Genomic DNA, 16,253 nt, shown 5'->3' on the forward strand with positions numbered 1-16,253 from the left:
AGAACTCAGGGTTTATTCTCAACTTTAATGTAGAACATAGAGCAGTGCTAATTACATTTATCATGTTGTACATTATAACTTTAGTACTTTTAACTGGAAGTTTGTACCTTTTTACTGCCTTCATCCATTTCCCCTCCCCCAACTCCCCACCTGATAACCACAAATCTTTTTCTGTTTATTTGGGTTTTTTGGAAATACAAAGACCTACAATACTGTGTTAGTTCCTGTTATACAACAAAGTCATGTGGTATTCTATACATTTTCAAATGAATACAATGTCTCATTATATGTTACTGTACAAAGATGTTACATAGTTATTGCCTGTTATTCATACCCTGTGCATTTCACACCTGAGTCATTTACTTTGCAACTAAATGTTTGTACCTGTTAATCTTCACTTATTTCTTTGCTCCTCTGATCTCTGTGGCAACCACCCCTTTCTGATTTGTTGTGTTCATTTTTTAGATTCCACACATAGTGAAAGCATGCAGTGTTTGTCTTCTCTGATTTATCTCACTTAGCACAATACCCTCTAGGTCCATCTATATTGTTGCAAATGGCAAGATTTTGTTCATTTTATGGCTAGTCTTGCACAGTGTGTGTATGCTACATCTCTACATCTTTACTCATTGTGCATTGATGGATACTTGGATTGCTTTCTTTGCTGTTGTAAATAGTGCTGCAGACATTGAAGTGCACGTAAATTTTTGGATTAGTGCTTTTGGTTTTTCAAGGTATATACCTGGAGTGGAGTTGCTGGATGATATGGTAGCTCTATTTTTAGTTTTTGAGGAAGCTCCATACTGTTCTGTAGTGGCTGCACCAGTTAATGTGCCCACCAAGAGTACAAGGAAGGATTCCCTTTTTTCCTCCTTATCTGCTGTCTTGATAATAGCCATTCTGGTAGGTGTGAGGTGAGATCTCATTGTGATTTTGATTTTCATTTCCCTGATGAGTGATGTTGAGCATCTTTTCATGTGCCTGTTGGCCATCTGTATATAGTCTTTGGAGAAATAGCTGTTCAGATCCTCTGCCCGTTTTTCAATAGGCTTGTTTTTATTGAACTCCTTAATCTATTTTGAATTTATTTTTGTGAATGGTGTGAGAGTAGGCCAGTTTCTTTTGCATGTAGTTGTCCAGATATCCTAACACCGCCTTTTCAGAATATTTTATTTTTGGCTGTGCTGGGTCTTGGTTGCTGCACATGGGCTTTCTCTAGTTGTGGTGAGAGGAGACTGCTCTGTAGTTACAGTGCGAGGGCTTCTCGTTGCGGTGGCTTCTCTTGCTGCTGAGCACTGGCTTTAGGGCTCGAAGGCTCAGTAGTAGGTGGCGTATGAGCTTAGTTGCCTTGTAGCATGTGGGATCTTCCTGGACCAGGGACTGAACTGGTGTCCCTTGCGTTGCAAGGCAGATTCCTAAGCACTAGACCACCGAGGAATCCCCCAACACCCCTTACTGAAGTGGTTGTGTTTTTCTCATTGTATATCCTTGCCACTTTGTCATAGATTAATTGACCATAAGTGTGGGTTTATTTCTGCGCTCTGTATTCTGTTCCATTGACCTATGTGTCTGTTTTTGTGCCAGTACTACCCTGTTATGATGACTGTAGCATTATAGTATGGTTTGAACCAGGGAGTGGGAGGCCCCCAGCTTGCTTCTTTTTCCTCAAGACTTTTGGCTGTTCAGGGCATGTGTATTCTCAGTGAAAAATACCATTTTGGCTGTTCAGTGTGTGTGTGTGTGTGTGTGTGTGTGTGTGTGTGTGTGTTCTCAATGAAAAATACCATTTTGTGTGTGTGTTTTTCTCATGTGTGTTTTCTCATACAAGTTTTATAATTAGTTGTAGTTCTGTGAAAAGTACCATTAATATTTAAATAAGGATTGAATTGATCTGTAGATTTCCTTGAGTAGTATATAGTCTTTTTAACTAATCCTTCCAGTCCATGAACACCGTATATCTCCATTTATCTATATCATTTTCAGTTTCTTTTATTGATGTCCTGTAGTTTCTCAGTACAGGTCTTTAACCTCCTTAGTTACCTTAGTCTTAAATATTTTATTCCTTTTGATGCAGTTCTAAATGGGATTGTTTAATTTCTCTTTCTGATGGTTTGTTGTTAGTGCATAGAAATGCAACAGGTGTCTGTCTATTGATTTTTGTCTCTGGCAGCTTTACCAAATTCATTGAGCTATAGTAGTTTTTGTTGTCATCTTGAGAATTTTCTTTGGTGTGCTGTGCAACTTGCAGGATCTTTGTTCCCTGACCAGGAATCCAACCCAGGGGCACCAAATCCTCACCACTAGACCGCTAGGGAATTCCCAGGATTTTCTATGTATAGGATGTTATCTGTAAGCAGTGACAATTTACTTTTTTGCAATTTTGATTCTATTTTTTTTTCCTCCCTGATTGCCATGACTAGGACTTCCGATAATATCTTGAATGAAAGTGGCAGGAGTGGGCATCACTGTGTTGTTCCTAGTGTTAGAGAAGATGCTTTCACCTTTTCACCATTGAGTATGATGTTAGCTGTGGGCTTGTCATTTATGGCCGTTATTGTTTTGAGGTATGTTCCCTCTATACCACTTTGTTGACTTTCTATCATAAATGAATGTTGAATTTTGTCATATTTTTCTACATCTGTTGAGATGATCGTATGATTTTTGTTCTTCAGTTTGTTAATGTGTATCCCTTTGATTAATTTGCAGATATTAGTCCACCCCTGGGATAAATGATGTTTGATCTTGGTGTATGATCCTTTTAATGATTTGCTGAATTCTGTTGCTAATGTATTGTCAAGAATTTTTGCATGTGTGTTCATCAGTGATATTGACCTGTAAATTTCTTTTTTAGTATTATCTTTGGTTTTGGTAGCAGGATGATACTGGTCTTGTAGAATGAGTTTGGAAATGTTACTTCCTCTACAGTTTTTTGAAATAGTTTGAGAAGGATTCGTGTTAACTCCTCTGGATGAAAGAATTCACCTGTGAAGCAGTCTGGTCCTGAACTCTTGTTTTCTGAAAGTTGTTTTATTACTGATTCAGTGTTATTCCTGGTAATTGGTTTGTTCACATTTTTATTTGTTCTTAGTTCAGTCTGAGGAGATTGTACATTTCTAGGAATTTATCGTTTCTTTGAGGTGGTCCGTTTATATAATTATTTGTTGTAATCTCTTATGATCCTTTGTAATTCTGTGGTGTCAGTTGTAACTTTCCCCTTTTCGTTTCTGATTTTATTGATCTGGGCTCTCGTTGAGTCTGGGTAATTAATTTTATCTTTTCAGAGAACCAGCTCTTGATTTCATTAGTCTCTATTGTTTTTTAAATCTCTTATTTCTGCTCTAATCTTTTAATTCCTTTCCTTCTGCTCACTTTGGGTTTTATTTGTTTTTCCTTTTCTGGTTCTTTTAGGTGTAAGAATAGGTGGTTTATTTGAGGTTTTTTTTCTTTGCTGAGATAGGCTTGTAGCACTATAAACTTTTCTCTTAGAACTGCTTTTGATGCATCACATAGATTTTGGATTGTTTTGTTTTTGTTTTCATTTCCAGGTATTTTTAAGTTCCTTTTTTGTTGGCATCTTCAGTGATCCATTGATAAGTAGCATGTTGTTTAGCATCACATTTACATTTAATGCAATTACTGATAGGTACTTATGGCCATTTTGTTAATTGTTTTGGAATGTTTGTGTGTGTGTTTTTTTTTTTTTTTTGCAGTTTTTTCCCCCTTGTATTTATTTTCTAGTCTCATAAGATTGTAGTCAGAAAAGATGATATGATTTCAGTTTTTTTAAGTTTATGGAAACTTGTGGTGTAGTAAAAGTCCCTTAGTATTGTATTACTCTGTTTCTCCCTTTGTGTCTGTCAATAGTTGCTTTATGTGTTCAGGTGCCCCTGTGTTCGATGCATTTATTACTGTTAATGCCTTCTTAGGTTTATCCCTTTATCATTATGTATTGTCCTTAGTCTCTTGTGAGTCTTTATTTTCAAGCTTATTCTGTCTAAGAATTGCTACCTCATTTTACCCCCACCCCCATTTTCACGGAATGCTCATTTTCCCATCTACTTTCTGTTTCTTCAGATTTGAAACAAGTCTCAGGCAGCATATATATTGGTATTGTTTTTGTATCTGTTCAGCCATTCTGTGTCTTTTGATTGGAGCATTTAGTTCATTTACATTTAATGTGATTTTTAATAGGTATGTACTTAATGCCATTTTGTTAATTGTTTGAGGGTTTTATAGTTTTTGGTCCTAATTCTCTTCCCTTGTGATTTGAAGACTCTTTAATGTTATGTTTTAATTCCTTTCTTTTTTCTGTGTATCCGTTACAGGTTTTTGGTTTTCTGATTACCATAAAGTTATCTACCTACCTACCTACCTATCTATGATTATTTTAAGTTGCCGATCTCTTCAGTTCAAATGCATTTTAACAATCCTGGCATTTTTACTGACCATTTCCCTTCATGTTTACTGTTTTTGATGTCGTATTATACATCTTTTTTCTGTATTCCCTGAGTACTTATTGTGGATATAGGCAGTTTTACTATGGATAATTTTGTCTTTTAATCTTCTTACTTGCTTTATAAATTTGCCTTTACCAGTGAGATTTTTTTTTTCCTTTTGTAATTTTCATTTTTCTAGTTGTACCCTGCCCCCTAGCCTGCCCACTTAGGAAGTCTGTTTAACATTTCTTGTAAGCTGGTTTGGTGGTGCTGAACTCTTAGCTTTTGCTTGTCTGTAAAATGTTTGACCTCTCCATCAAATTTGAGTGAAAGCCTTGCCAGGTTTTTTGTGTGTATGTGTACGTGTGTGTTTTCCCTTTCGTCACTTTAAGTATATTGTGCCATTCCCTTCTTGCCTGCAGAGTTTCTGCTGAAAACTCAGCTGATAGCCTTATGGGAGTTCCCTTGGACTTAACTAGTTGCTCTTGCTTTGCTGCTTTAATATTCTTTAATTTTTGCATTGGTGTAGTCCTCTTTGAGTGTGAGACTCTTGGCTTCCTGGACCTGGATGTCTGTTTCCTAGCTTAGGGAAGCTTTTAGCTATTATGTCTTCAGATGGATTCTCTGTCCCTTCCTCTCTTCTTCTGAGACTCCTGTAATGTGAGTGTTGCTCCACTAGATGCTCTCCCTCAGGTCTCTTAAACTCATTTTCTTTCTTTTTTTAAAATTGAAATATAGTTGATGCACAATGTAAGTTTCAGGGATAGAACAGTGATTCACAATTTTCAAAGCTTATGTTCCATTTATAGTTACAAAATATTGTATATATCCTTGTAACTTACTTTATACATCATGATTTGTACCTCTTAATCTTCTACCCCTATCTTGTCCCTCCCCTCTTCCTTTTCCCCTTGCCCCTCTGGTAAACACTAGCCTGTTTTCTATGTTTCTATTTGTTATATTCACAAGTTTTATTTTTTAAACTCCCCATATAAGTGATCAGTTGCTCAGTCGTGTCCAACTCTTTGCAACCCCATGAATCGCAGCATGCCAGGCCTCCCTGTCCATCACCAACTCCCAGAGTTCACTCACACTCACGTCCATCGAGTCAGTGATGCCATCCAGCCATCTCATCCTCTGTTGTCCCCTTCTCCTGCCCCCAACCCCTCCCAGCATCAGAGTCTTTTCCAATGAGTCAACTCTTCGCATGAGGTGGCCAAAGTACTGGAGTTTCAGCTTTAGCATCAGTCCTTCCAAAGAAATCCCAGGGCTGATCTCCTTCAGAATGGACTGGTTGGATGTCCTTGCAGTCCAAGGGACTCTGGAGAGTCTTCTCCAACACCACAGTTCAAAAGCATCAATTCTTCAGTGCTCAGCCTTCTTCACAGTCCAACTCACATCCATACATGACCACAGGAAAAACCATAGCCTTGACTAGATGAACCTTTGTTGGCAAAGTAATGTCTCTGCTTTTGAATATGCTATGTAGGTTGGTCATAACTTCTTCCAAGGAGTAAGCGATAGCATACATTATTTTGGCTTTTTCTGACTTATTTTACTAAACATAACATGGTTCATGTCCATTCATGTTGCAAACAGCAGAGTTTCATTCTCTTATGGCTAAGTAGTATTCCATTGTGTGTGTGTGTGTGTGTGTGTGTACACACCATATCTGTCCATCTGTTGATGGACACCTGGGTTGCTTCCATACCTTGGCTATTGTAATAATGCTGCTGTGAACACTGGTGTCCTCATTTCTTTTTGTTTGCTTGCTCTTTATGTTCAGCTCCAGTGATTCCCACTGCTGTCTTCTATCTAGCTTTGTGGGTCCATTCCTCTGTATTGTCTAATCTACTATTGATTCCTTCTAGTGTATTTTTTATTTCAGTTATTATATTCTTCGTCTCTGGCTCTTCTTTATATTTTATAATTCTTTGTTAAAACTGTCTTACATTTTGCTCTGTTCACCCACAGCACTTTGTCTCAGGTATGGAACATCATTGTGATCATTACCTGGTGACTAGGGCTGTATGCCGTAGGGCCGCCCCCTATTTCTGCGTGAACTCTTCTTTTGTGGGCTGATCACTGTGGGCCGTCTGATGGATGTGGCTGGCCCAAGCCCGGTTGGTTTCCAGGCCTTGCCTTGTGCAGAGGCTGCCATTTGCTGGTGGGCAGGGCTGGATTACAAGGCTGCTGGCTGTGGAGCTTTAGGGGATCCTGGGCTCCAGCTAGTCCACCAGCGGGGTGAGCAAAGTGGCGTGGGGGCTTGTGGGGAATGAAGGGGGTGAGTGTGTCCCAGATCTAATGTTGGCTTGCTCATGGGTTGGGCCAGTTGCTAACACAGCTGGCTCCCAGGTCTGAGGTGTGGCGTTGCTCACTGGTGAATGAATGGGCCTGGATCCTGGGGCAGCTGGCTAAGGGTTACAAGGTGTCTTGGAGTTGGTGTCTGCCTGCTGGTGGGTGGGACTGGGGCTTCCTGGGGCTGGTGGTGTCTTGTAGGGAGACAGTGCTGGAGCTAATGCCAACTCACTGGTGGGCAGAACTGGGTTCCCAGGTCTCTGCCTGCAAGGCCCCAAAAGTTCTAGAGCTGGTAGTGTTCTGTTGGTAGGGGGGGACGTATCCTGGACCAGCTGACTGAGGGGCCCAAGGGGTCCTGTGGCAGGTGCAAGCCTACTGGTAGGTGGCTGGGTTTTGATACGGTAGGGTGCAGGGTGGAAGTAGTCCTAGGTCTGGTGTCTGCTTGCTGGTGGGCAGGGCCAAGGCCCAGGGTGTCTTGGGGCTAATGCTTATTCACTGGGAGGTAGATCCAGGACCTGAGGTCTTTAGCCCAGGGTCCTGGGGGTCCCAGAGTTGATGTTTTGTCCTGCTGGTGTGTGGTGCCCATAGGATCCTGTGTCTACCCACTGATGGGTGAGCTTGGTCCTGTGAGTAGTGCCCATTGGTGGACCCAACCAGGGTCTGAGCCAGGTTGACTATGGGCTCGAGATCATAAGGCAGCAGGCCTGTTGTTGGTGGGACTGTTTCTCCACCTGGTTAGTTGCTTCGCCTGGGCATCCCAATACTGATGCCAACAGGCTGGTGGGAGGGGCTGGGTCCTGAGGCTAATAAGCTGGAGAGAGGACTCCAAAATGGCACTCACCAGCACCAGTGTTCATGTGATAGAACAAGCTCCCAAAGATAGTTGTGCCAGTGTCTGTGTCTGCAGGACAAGCTGCAATTGCCTCCTGCCTCACCAGGAGACTCCAAGATCAGATGGTGGCTCTGACTCAGGCTCCTTTCAAATTACTGCTTCTGGCCTGAGTCCTGGAGTATGTGAGAGTTTGTGTGCATCTTTAAGAGTGGGGTCTCTATTTCCCACAGTCCTCTGGCTCTCCCAGAAGTAAGCCCTGCTGGTCTTTAAAGCCAGATGTTCTAAGGGCCCATCCTGGTGCAGGATTCTCTGGGCTGGGGAGCCCACTGTGGGGCTTGGACCACTCACTCCGTGGGAGAACCTCTGCAACTTTAATTATCCTCCCATTTGTGGGTCATTCACCTGGGGGTATGCGTTTTAGCTACATCACATCACCTGCCCTCCTACATGTCTTGTTACAGTTCCTTCTCTCTATCTTTGGTTGAAGATACTTGCTGCTAGTTTTCCAGTTTTTCTCATTAGTCGTTTCCCTGTTGTAATTTTGGTGTGCCTGTGGGAGGAGGTGAGCTCAGGGTCTTCCTCCTCTGCTGTTTTGGCCACATCTCCATTATAATGAGTTTTGTTAAAAATTATATTTGAATATCATCTATTTGGGTAATCAAAGGCACTAGTGTAAATATGCTGCTGCTTTTAGAATGGCCATGCCTGCGCACTGTGGAAGTACATATATATGGGCAGCGTGACCCAGTTGGGAGCTTGTAAGGCATGGAATAAGACCAACTTGAGAATAATGACACAATTTAGTAGGGCCACGAAATGCTGTTGTCTCCCTATCTTGCACTTTTGTTACCATACGGCAGGCTGGCTTAAGTAGTTTCTCAACAAGTGGTACTTCTGAACAGTCTGAAAGGGATGTAGCTAGGGCATGGATGGGACTAGGATTAGCTACCCTGTCACTTGTCAGCCTGAAAGGCACTGTTGTAATCGCGTGTGACTTCTCTGTGTTGTCTGTGAACCTAAATTCCATGAATGTCTTCTTGACTGTGATATACATATGGGTGCTTAATAAGAGTTGATATTGAATGAGTCTAAGCACTGGGACATGAGTCTTGAAGCTGGCTTGAAAGCAGGAGATTGTGGGTCCCAAAGGCAAACCAGGGTTAGCTGTTGGCATAATTTAGGTTTTTAACTTTGTTGTTCAGTTGATAAGTCTGATTTTTTAATTTTTTGTTGTTCAGTCACTAAGGTGCTAATTCAGGGTTGATTTCCTTTAGGATTGACTGGTTTGATCTCCTTGCTGTCCATGGGACTCTCAAGAGTCTTCTCCAGCACCACAATTTGAAAGCATTAGTTCTTTGGTGCTCAGCCTTCTTTATGGTCCAACTCTTACATCCATACATGACTACTGGAAAAACCATGTTCTTCAGTCGCTAAGTTGTGTCCAACTCTTTGTGACCCCATGAAATGCAGCACTCCAGGCTTTTCTGGCCATCACTATCTCCTTGAGTTTCCTCAAACTCGTGTCCATGGAGTCAGTGATGCCATCTAACCATTTCATCCTCTGTCACTCCCTTCTCTTGCCCTCGATTTTTCCCAGGATCAGGGTCTTTTCAGTTAGTCAGCTCTATGCATCAGGTGGCCAAAGTATTGAAGCTTCAGTTCAGTTCAGTCACTCAGTCGTGTCTGACTCTTGTGAACCCATGGACTCCAGCACTCTAGGTCTCCCTGTCCATCACCAACTCCCGGAGTTTACCCAAACTCATGTCCATTGAGTCAGTGATGCCATCCAACCATCTCATCCTCTGTCATCCCCTTCTCCTCCTGCTTTCAATCTTTTCCAGCATCAGAGTCTTTTCCAATGAGTCAAGTCTTCGCATCAGGTGGCCCAGAGTATTGGGGTTTCAGCTTCAACATCAGTCCTTCCAATGAACACTCAGGACTGATCTTTAGGATGGACTGGTTGGATCTCCTCGCAGTCCAAGGGACTCAAGAGTCTTCTCCAACACCACAATTCAAAAGCTTCAATTCTTCAGTGCTCAGCTTTCTTTATATAGTCCATAACTACTGGAAAAACCATAGCCTTGACTAGACGGACCTTTGTTGGCAAAGTATAATGTCTCTGCTTTTTAATATGCTGTCTAGGTTGGTCATAACTTTGCTTCCAAGGAGTAAGCATCTTTTAATTTCATGACTGCAGTCACCATCTGCAGTGATTTTGGAGCCCCCCAAAATAAAGTCAGCTGCTGTTTCCACTGTTTTCCCATCTATTTGCCATGAAGTGATGGGATCAGATGCCATGATCTTAGTTTTCTGAATGTTGAGTTTTAAGCCAACTTTTTCACTCTCCTCTCTCAAGTTCATCAAGAGGCTCTTTAGATCTTCACTTTCTGCCATAAGGGTGGTGTCATCTGCGTATCTGAGGTTATTGATATTTCTCCCAGCAGTCTTAATTCCAGCTTGTGCTTCTTCCAGCCCAGTGTTTCTCATGATGTACTCTGCAGATAAGTTAAATAAGCAGGGTGACAATATACAACCTTGACGTACTCTTTTTCCTATATGGAACCAGTCTGTTCCATGTCCAGTTCTAACGTTGCTTCCTGATCTGCATACAGATTCTTAAGAGGCAGGTCAGCATCAGTCCATCCAATGAATATTCAGGGTTGATTTCCTTTAGGATTGACTGGTTTGATCTCCGTGCTGTCCAAAGGACTAAGAGTCTTGTCAGCACCACAGTTCGAGGGTGTCAGTTGTTCAGTGCTCAGCCTTCTTTATGGTCCAACTCTCACATCCATATGTGACTACTGGAAAAACCCTAACTTTGACTATGTGGACTTTTGTAAAAGGCTTTGGCATAGTCAGTGAATCAGAAGTAGGTGGATTTGGGGATTTCCTTGCTTTTTCTATGATCCAGCTTATGTTGGCAATCTGAAGGGCATGTCCCTGCTAGTTAGGGCCTGACAAAATCTGGTCCACTGGAGAAGGGAATGGCAAACCACTTCAGTATTCTTGATTTGAGAACCCCACAAACAGCATGAAAAGGTAAAACCATGGCTTTGGTTTACATATAGACCTTTGTTGGGAAATTGATGTCTCTGCTTTTTAATAAGCTATCTAGGTTTGTCATAGCTTTTCTTCCAAGGAGTAAATGTCTTTTAATCTCATGGCTGCAGTCACCGTCCACAGTGATTTTAGAACCCAAGAAAATAAACTCTGTCACTGTTTCCACTTTTTCAACCCTTCTGTTTGCCATGAAGTGATGGGACCGAATGCCATGATCGTTTTTTGACTTGTTTGAAGCCAGCTTTTCCACTCTCCTCTTTCACCATCAAGAGGCTCTTTAATTTTTCTTTGGTTTCTGCCATTAAGGTGGTGTCATCTGCATATCTGAGGTTATCGATAGTTCTCCTGGAAATCTTGATTCCAGCTTGTGCTTCATCCAGCCCAGTGTTTCTCATGATGTACTCTGCATATAAGTTAAATAAGCACGTGACAATATACAGCTTTGTATTCCTTTCCCAATTCTGAACCAGTCCATTCCATGTCCAGTTCTAACTGTTGCTTCTTGACCTGTATACAGATTTCTCAGGAGACAGGAAGGTGGTCTGGTATTCCCATCTCTAAGAATTTTCCAGTTTGTTGTGATCCACTCAGTTAAAGGCTTTCGCATAGTCAATGAAGCAGAAGTAGATTTTTTGGGAAATTCCCTTGCTTTTTCTGTGATCCAGCAGATGTTGGCAATTTGATCTCTGGTTTCCCTACCTTTTCTAAATCCAACTTGTATATCTGGAAGTTCTTGGTTCATGTGGTGTAGAAACCTAGGTTCAAGGATTTTGAGCATTACTTTGCTAGCATGTGAAATGAATTAATTGTGTGGTAGTTTGAACATTCTTTGGCATTGCCTTTCTGTGGGATTGGAATGAACACTTACCTGTCCTGTGGCCACTGCTGTATTTTCCAAATTTGCTGACATATTGAGTACATCTCTTTAACAGCATCATCTTTTAGGATTTTAAGTAGCTCAGCTGTCACCTCACTAGCTTTGTTCATAGTAATGCTTCTTAAGACCCATCTGACTTCACACTCCAGGATGTCTGGCTCTAGGTGAGTACTTTAAATAAATGTTTTAAAGCTACTGATTAGATCTGTGGGTTCATGATAGTAACTGCAAATATTCATTGTATTGTGAAAAGGTGATGGTTGCATTTTCTGGTTATTTGGATTCTGAATTGTGTTTTTTGGTTTAGTTTACTAAATTTTTTGATTTGATTTACTAAATTATTTTTTAGTAATACTTATTTACAAAAACTATATTTTAGTAATTTGTTTAAAAACTGGTTTAAAAGTTTGTGGACATATTGTCTATCACACAGCCAGTTTTTAATAATACAGGGAATTTTTGACATTTACAAATACTGCTTTAAAAAGATAAATATCTGAAAGGACCAGCACATTTAGAAGTTGCTCAGAAGTGTTTAATATAATGGCACATTGTATAATGAACTATTAACAGGAACTAGCAAAGAGAAACAGAAAATAGAACAAGGGCAGTGTGAAGTGACAAGCAATTGTGAGAGTCCCCATGGGGTTAGTAGTTTACTAGTATGAAATGCACGTGAAATTATATATTAAAATATTGTTACAATAGTATTATTTTGGATAAGAGCACCATCATTGATTGTTTTTAGGAGTGTGGTGATCCTAAAACATCCTTGAATTCTTACCATTCTCTTCTAAAACTCTCCTTTAAAAATTCCTGTTTTAAAAAATTGATAGAGATTACCTTCTCTCTCTCTCTCAGCATGGCTTACAAGGTCTTAGTTCCTCCATGGGGGATGGAACCTGGGTCCATGGCAGTGAAAGCAGGGAGCCTTAACTACTGGACCACCGGGAATTCCCAGTGTTGCCCTCTTATCCTTGTTTCAGTCCTACAGATCTGCCTTTAGAATACAACTATTTAGATGTTCACGCAACTACTGGGCAGCTTATCAAAATATCTTTCATATTCAAAATTTCAACCTTTTCAGAAGATATTTTTACTATCATGTTAGGTGGATTTCATTTATTTCTCAGTTAAGTTTCATCTGCTTATTTTTGGTTCACACCTTCCCAGGACACATCCTGTACTAGGCTTTCCTCTGAGATCACAGTAACATCTGCCTAGATTGACCTCACCACATTTTTTAAAAAATCCATTTATAGATAATTTACAGATATCTTCATGTCGCTTCCCTGATTTAAATATTGAAAAAAAAAACCTTCAATAATTTTACTGCTTGTTGGACATTATCTCAGATGTTTGCCCAATCATGTTAGACTTGTAGAGCTCTCTATGAAAGCTTTCTTTTCACCACTCTATTCTCTCAGGTTTCTTGCTGCAACAAAGGTCATTTGCCTCCTGAGTTTCTCATGACTTCATTTTCATCCTAGTGGGGCAGGACAGGCTAAATTCAGATAGCAGATCTGGTACTTACTTGCTTAGTGACCTTAGATTTCAGTTCAGTTCAGTCACTGAGTCGTGTCCGACTCTGTGACCCCATGAATCGCAGCGCGCCAGGTCTCCCTGTCCGTCACCAACTCCCGGAGTTCACCCAAACTCATGTCCATCAAGTCAGTGATGCCATCCAGCCATCTCATCCTCTGTCATCCCCTTCTCCTCCCAGCATCAGAGTCTTTTCCAATGAGTCAACTCTTCGCATGAGGTGGCCAAAGTATTGGAGTTTCAGCTTTAGCATCAGTCCTTCCAAAGAACACCCAGGACCGATCTCCTTTAGAATGGACTGGTTGGATCTCCTTGCAGTCCAAGGGACTCTGGAGAGTCTTCTCCAACACCACAGTTCAAAAGCATCAATTCTTTGACGCTCAGCTTTCTTCACAGTCCAGCTCTCACATCCATACATGACCACAGGAAAAACCATGGACCAAAGATGGTCCTTTGTTGGCAAAGTAATATCTCTGCTTTTGAATATGCTATCTAGGTTGGTCATAACTTTCCTCCCAAGGAGTAAGCGTCTTTTAATTAGAATTAGAGACAATAATACACAAATCCTGGAATGGAGTCTGGCCAGTGGGAAGGACTTTTAATCATATCCTCCTTGCATCCATTATGACCACAAGTCCACTGAGCTAGATTTGAATTCAACTCGCCCCCATTTTTTCACCTGTGTTGCCTGAGTACTCTACTCACATTTACATTCACTGCCTTGCTGCTTTGTGTCTTCTCTCCACAGCAGATTATAACATCATTTTGAGTTGTCTTCTAACCCCAGGGACCTCATGTACTGCATCCTGTGCACAGTAGCATTCAGTAAAAGATATTGCTTGGCAGGGAAATCAGCTGTGCAGTTTTCTCAAATTTACAAGAGGAAAAGACAGTTGTTATTGTCCATGCAATAAATTATTACTTAAATGACAAGAGAAACATTCTAGTCAAACAGTAATCTTACAAAGTTGATGGAGTGTCAGATGTGTAATAGAATAACTTTCCCAGTTAAAAACAGAGCATCCCTCTGTATTAATACTTTTTTCATCTTTTCTCATAATCATTTATTTTTCTTTTCTAAGAGACATGTGAGAAGACCAAATCTCTGTAGTTAATTCCTTTAACCACCAGATGCAAGCACCGCATTGGGCATTCTCAGAAGGCATCACTAATGGTAGGTAGACTCCTAACAGTATGTACAGAATACTCCCACAAGACAGATTGCCAGACTAGAAAGCAAAGAAATAGTACAAATTCTATTACACATAAATCCTTCACTAGTCACCCTTAAGGGTTTCATGAGATAAACACTGTGCATAATAATACCGTGCTTTATGCTGAAGAACATGTCCGTGCCTTGATCAATTAGGAAAAGATTTAACCTACGTTAAATCAACTTATTTTCATATAAGCTCTGGAAATCTCCATGAATATGTAAGAACGTGTAGCAGTTGTATAAGCTGGTGTTCTGAAATTTGAGATTTCATTCTTTAAATCAGTTGTATTTCTTCCCCTGGTGGCTCAGACAGTAAAGAATCTGCCTACAATGTGAGAGACCTGGTTTTGATCCCTGGATGGGGAAAATCCCCTGGAGAAGGGAATGGCTATCCACTCCAGTATTCTTGCCTGGAGAATTCCATGGACAGAGGAGCCTGGTGGGCAACAGTCCATGGGATTGCAAAGAATCGAACACGACTGAGTGACTAACACTTCTTTCATTACAAAAGTAGCAAGTGGAAAGTTTCAAAAATGAAGTAGGAAAAACAAAAACATACTACCATGCCCAAATATGGACTACTACATTTAATGTACTTTTGGCTGTGCTGGATCTTCATTGCTTGCTCAGACTTTCTGTGGTTGCGGTGACTGGGTGCCGCTCTCTAGTTGCAGCGCTCAGGCTTCTCACTGCAGTGGCTTCTCTGGTGGTGGAGCACAGGCTCTAGGGCGTGCAGGCTTCAGCAGTTTCAGCTCCTGGGCTCTAGAGCCCAGGCTCAATAGTTGTGGCCCACAGCCTTGGTTGCTCCACAGCATGTGGGATCTTCCTGAATCGGGGATGGAGCCCTGCATTGGCAGGCAGACTCCACCACTGAGCCTCCAGAGAAGCCCCCTGGACTAATCCTTTTTAGAATTTACCTTCTTTTACTTTTTTCCTCTGTGTCTATTATTTTAAAATTTAGTTTATTTAAAAATTGTATTTTTCTTTGGAAGGTGTAATGGGAGTAATGAATGCTATAAGGAGTTGCAAATTTAAGTATCAAAATCTAGGGACTTCTGGGGGTCCAGTGTTTAACACTCTACACTTTCACTGCAGGGAGTGTGGGTTCAATCCCTGGTTGGGTAAACTATGATCTCACCCTGGTTGTGATGCAGCCAGAATTTTTTTTTTTAAAGTATCAAAGTCTAGGTAAGATATACCAGGAAACTCCTGCTAAAGGCATTTCTATATAATGAAGTCACTCAGTCGTGTCTGAAAAGTCACTCAGTCATGTCTGACTCTTTGCAACCCCATGGACTGTAGCCTACCAGGCTCCTCCATCCATGGAATTTTCCAAGCAAGAGTACTGGAGTGGGTTGCCATTTCCTTCTCCAGAGGATCTTCCTGACCCAGGGATCGAACCCAGGTCTCTCATGTTGCAGGGAATGCTTTACCAGCTGAGCCACCAGGGAAGCTCTTTCTTTTCCTTTTGAAAATAGAAAAACTAATTATTTTAAAATTGAGACACTTGTCACTTTTAAAAAATTGGTACCTATAAATTAGTTCTTCCTCAGTCTTGTCTCATTTAAACTATTATTTGTTTAGCATGTTTCAGGGGGCATATCGACACTTACGTCCAACTTCTCTGCCCTGTGACTAGAAATTCAACGTTAAGAGGTTGCATCAATCAAGGAACGAGGGTTAGGGCTATTAGTTTTCCAATTCCTGGAAGAGGCAAATTCTTCTTCTATGTTTCAAAAGCACTTTGAAATCAATAAGACATTATTTAGGACAAAAGGCCCTTCACTATATCAGCATTTCCCAAAATGTGTTTAGAAATCTAGATAAGTCAGTTCTAAGAGATGCTGCTGCTGCTGCTGCTGCTGCTAAGTCGCTTCAGTCATGTCCGACACCGTGCGACCCCAAAGACAGCAGCCCACCAGGCTTCCCCGTCCCTGGGATTCTCCAGGCGAGAACACTGGAGTGGGTTGCCATTTCCTTCTCCAATGCATG

General features: G+C 41.1%; 1 protein-coding gene across 1 annotated transcript in view; it reads right to left on the bottom strand.

Moving 5' to 3' along the window:
• Window positions 1-13,508: 13,508 nt before the first annotated feature.
• CPM (carboxypeptidase M) overlaps window positions 13,509-16,253 on the bottom strand; it is an 87,384-nt gene continuing 84,639 nt past the window's right edge. Inside the window, exon 9 of the mRNA XM_027542504.1 lies at window positions 13,509-13,912. Within this exon, the coding sequence (XP_027398305.1) occupies window positions 13,868-13,912 (45 nt within the window). The 3' untranslated portion in view covers window positions 13,509-13,867. The remainder of the gene's footprint in view (window positions 13,913-16,253) is intronic.

The sequence above is a fragment of the Bos indicus x Bos taurus genome, chromosome 5 (assembly GCF_003369695.1).
Source record: "Bos indicus x Bos taurus breed Angus x Brahman F1 hybrid chromosome 5, Bos_hybrid_MaternalHap_v2.0, whole genome shotgun sequence".
In the NCBI taxonomy this organism is placed as follows: Eukaryota; Metazoa; Chordata; class Mammalia; order Artiodactyla; family Bovidae; genus Bos; species Bos indicus x Bos taurus.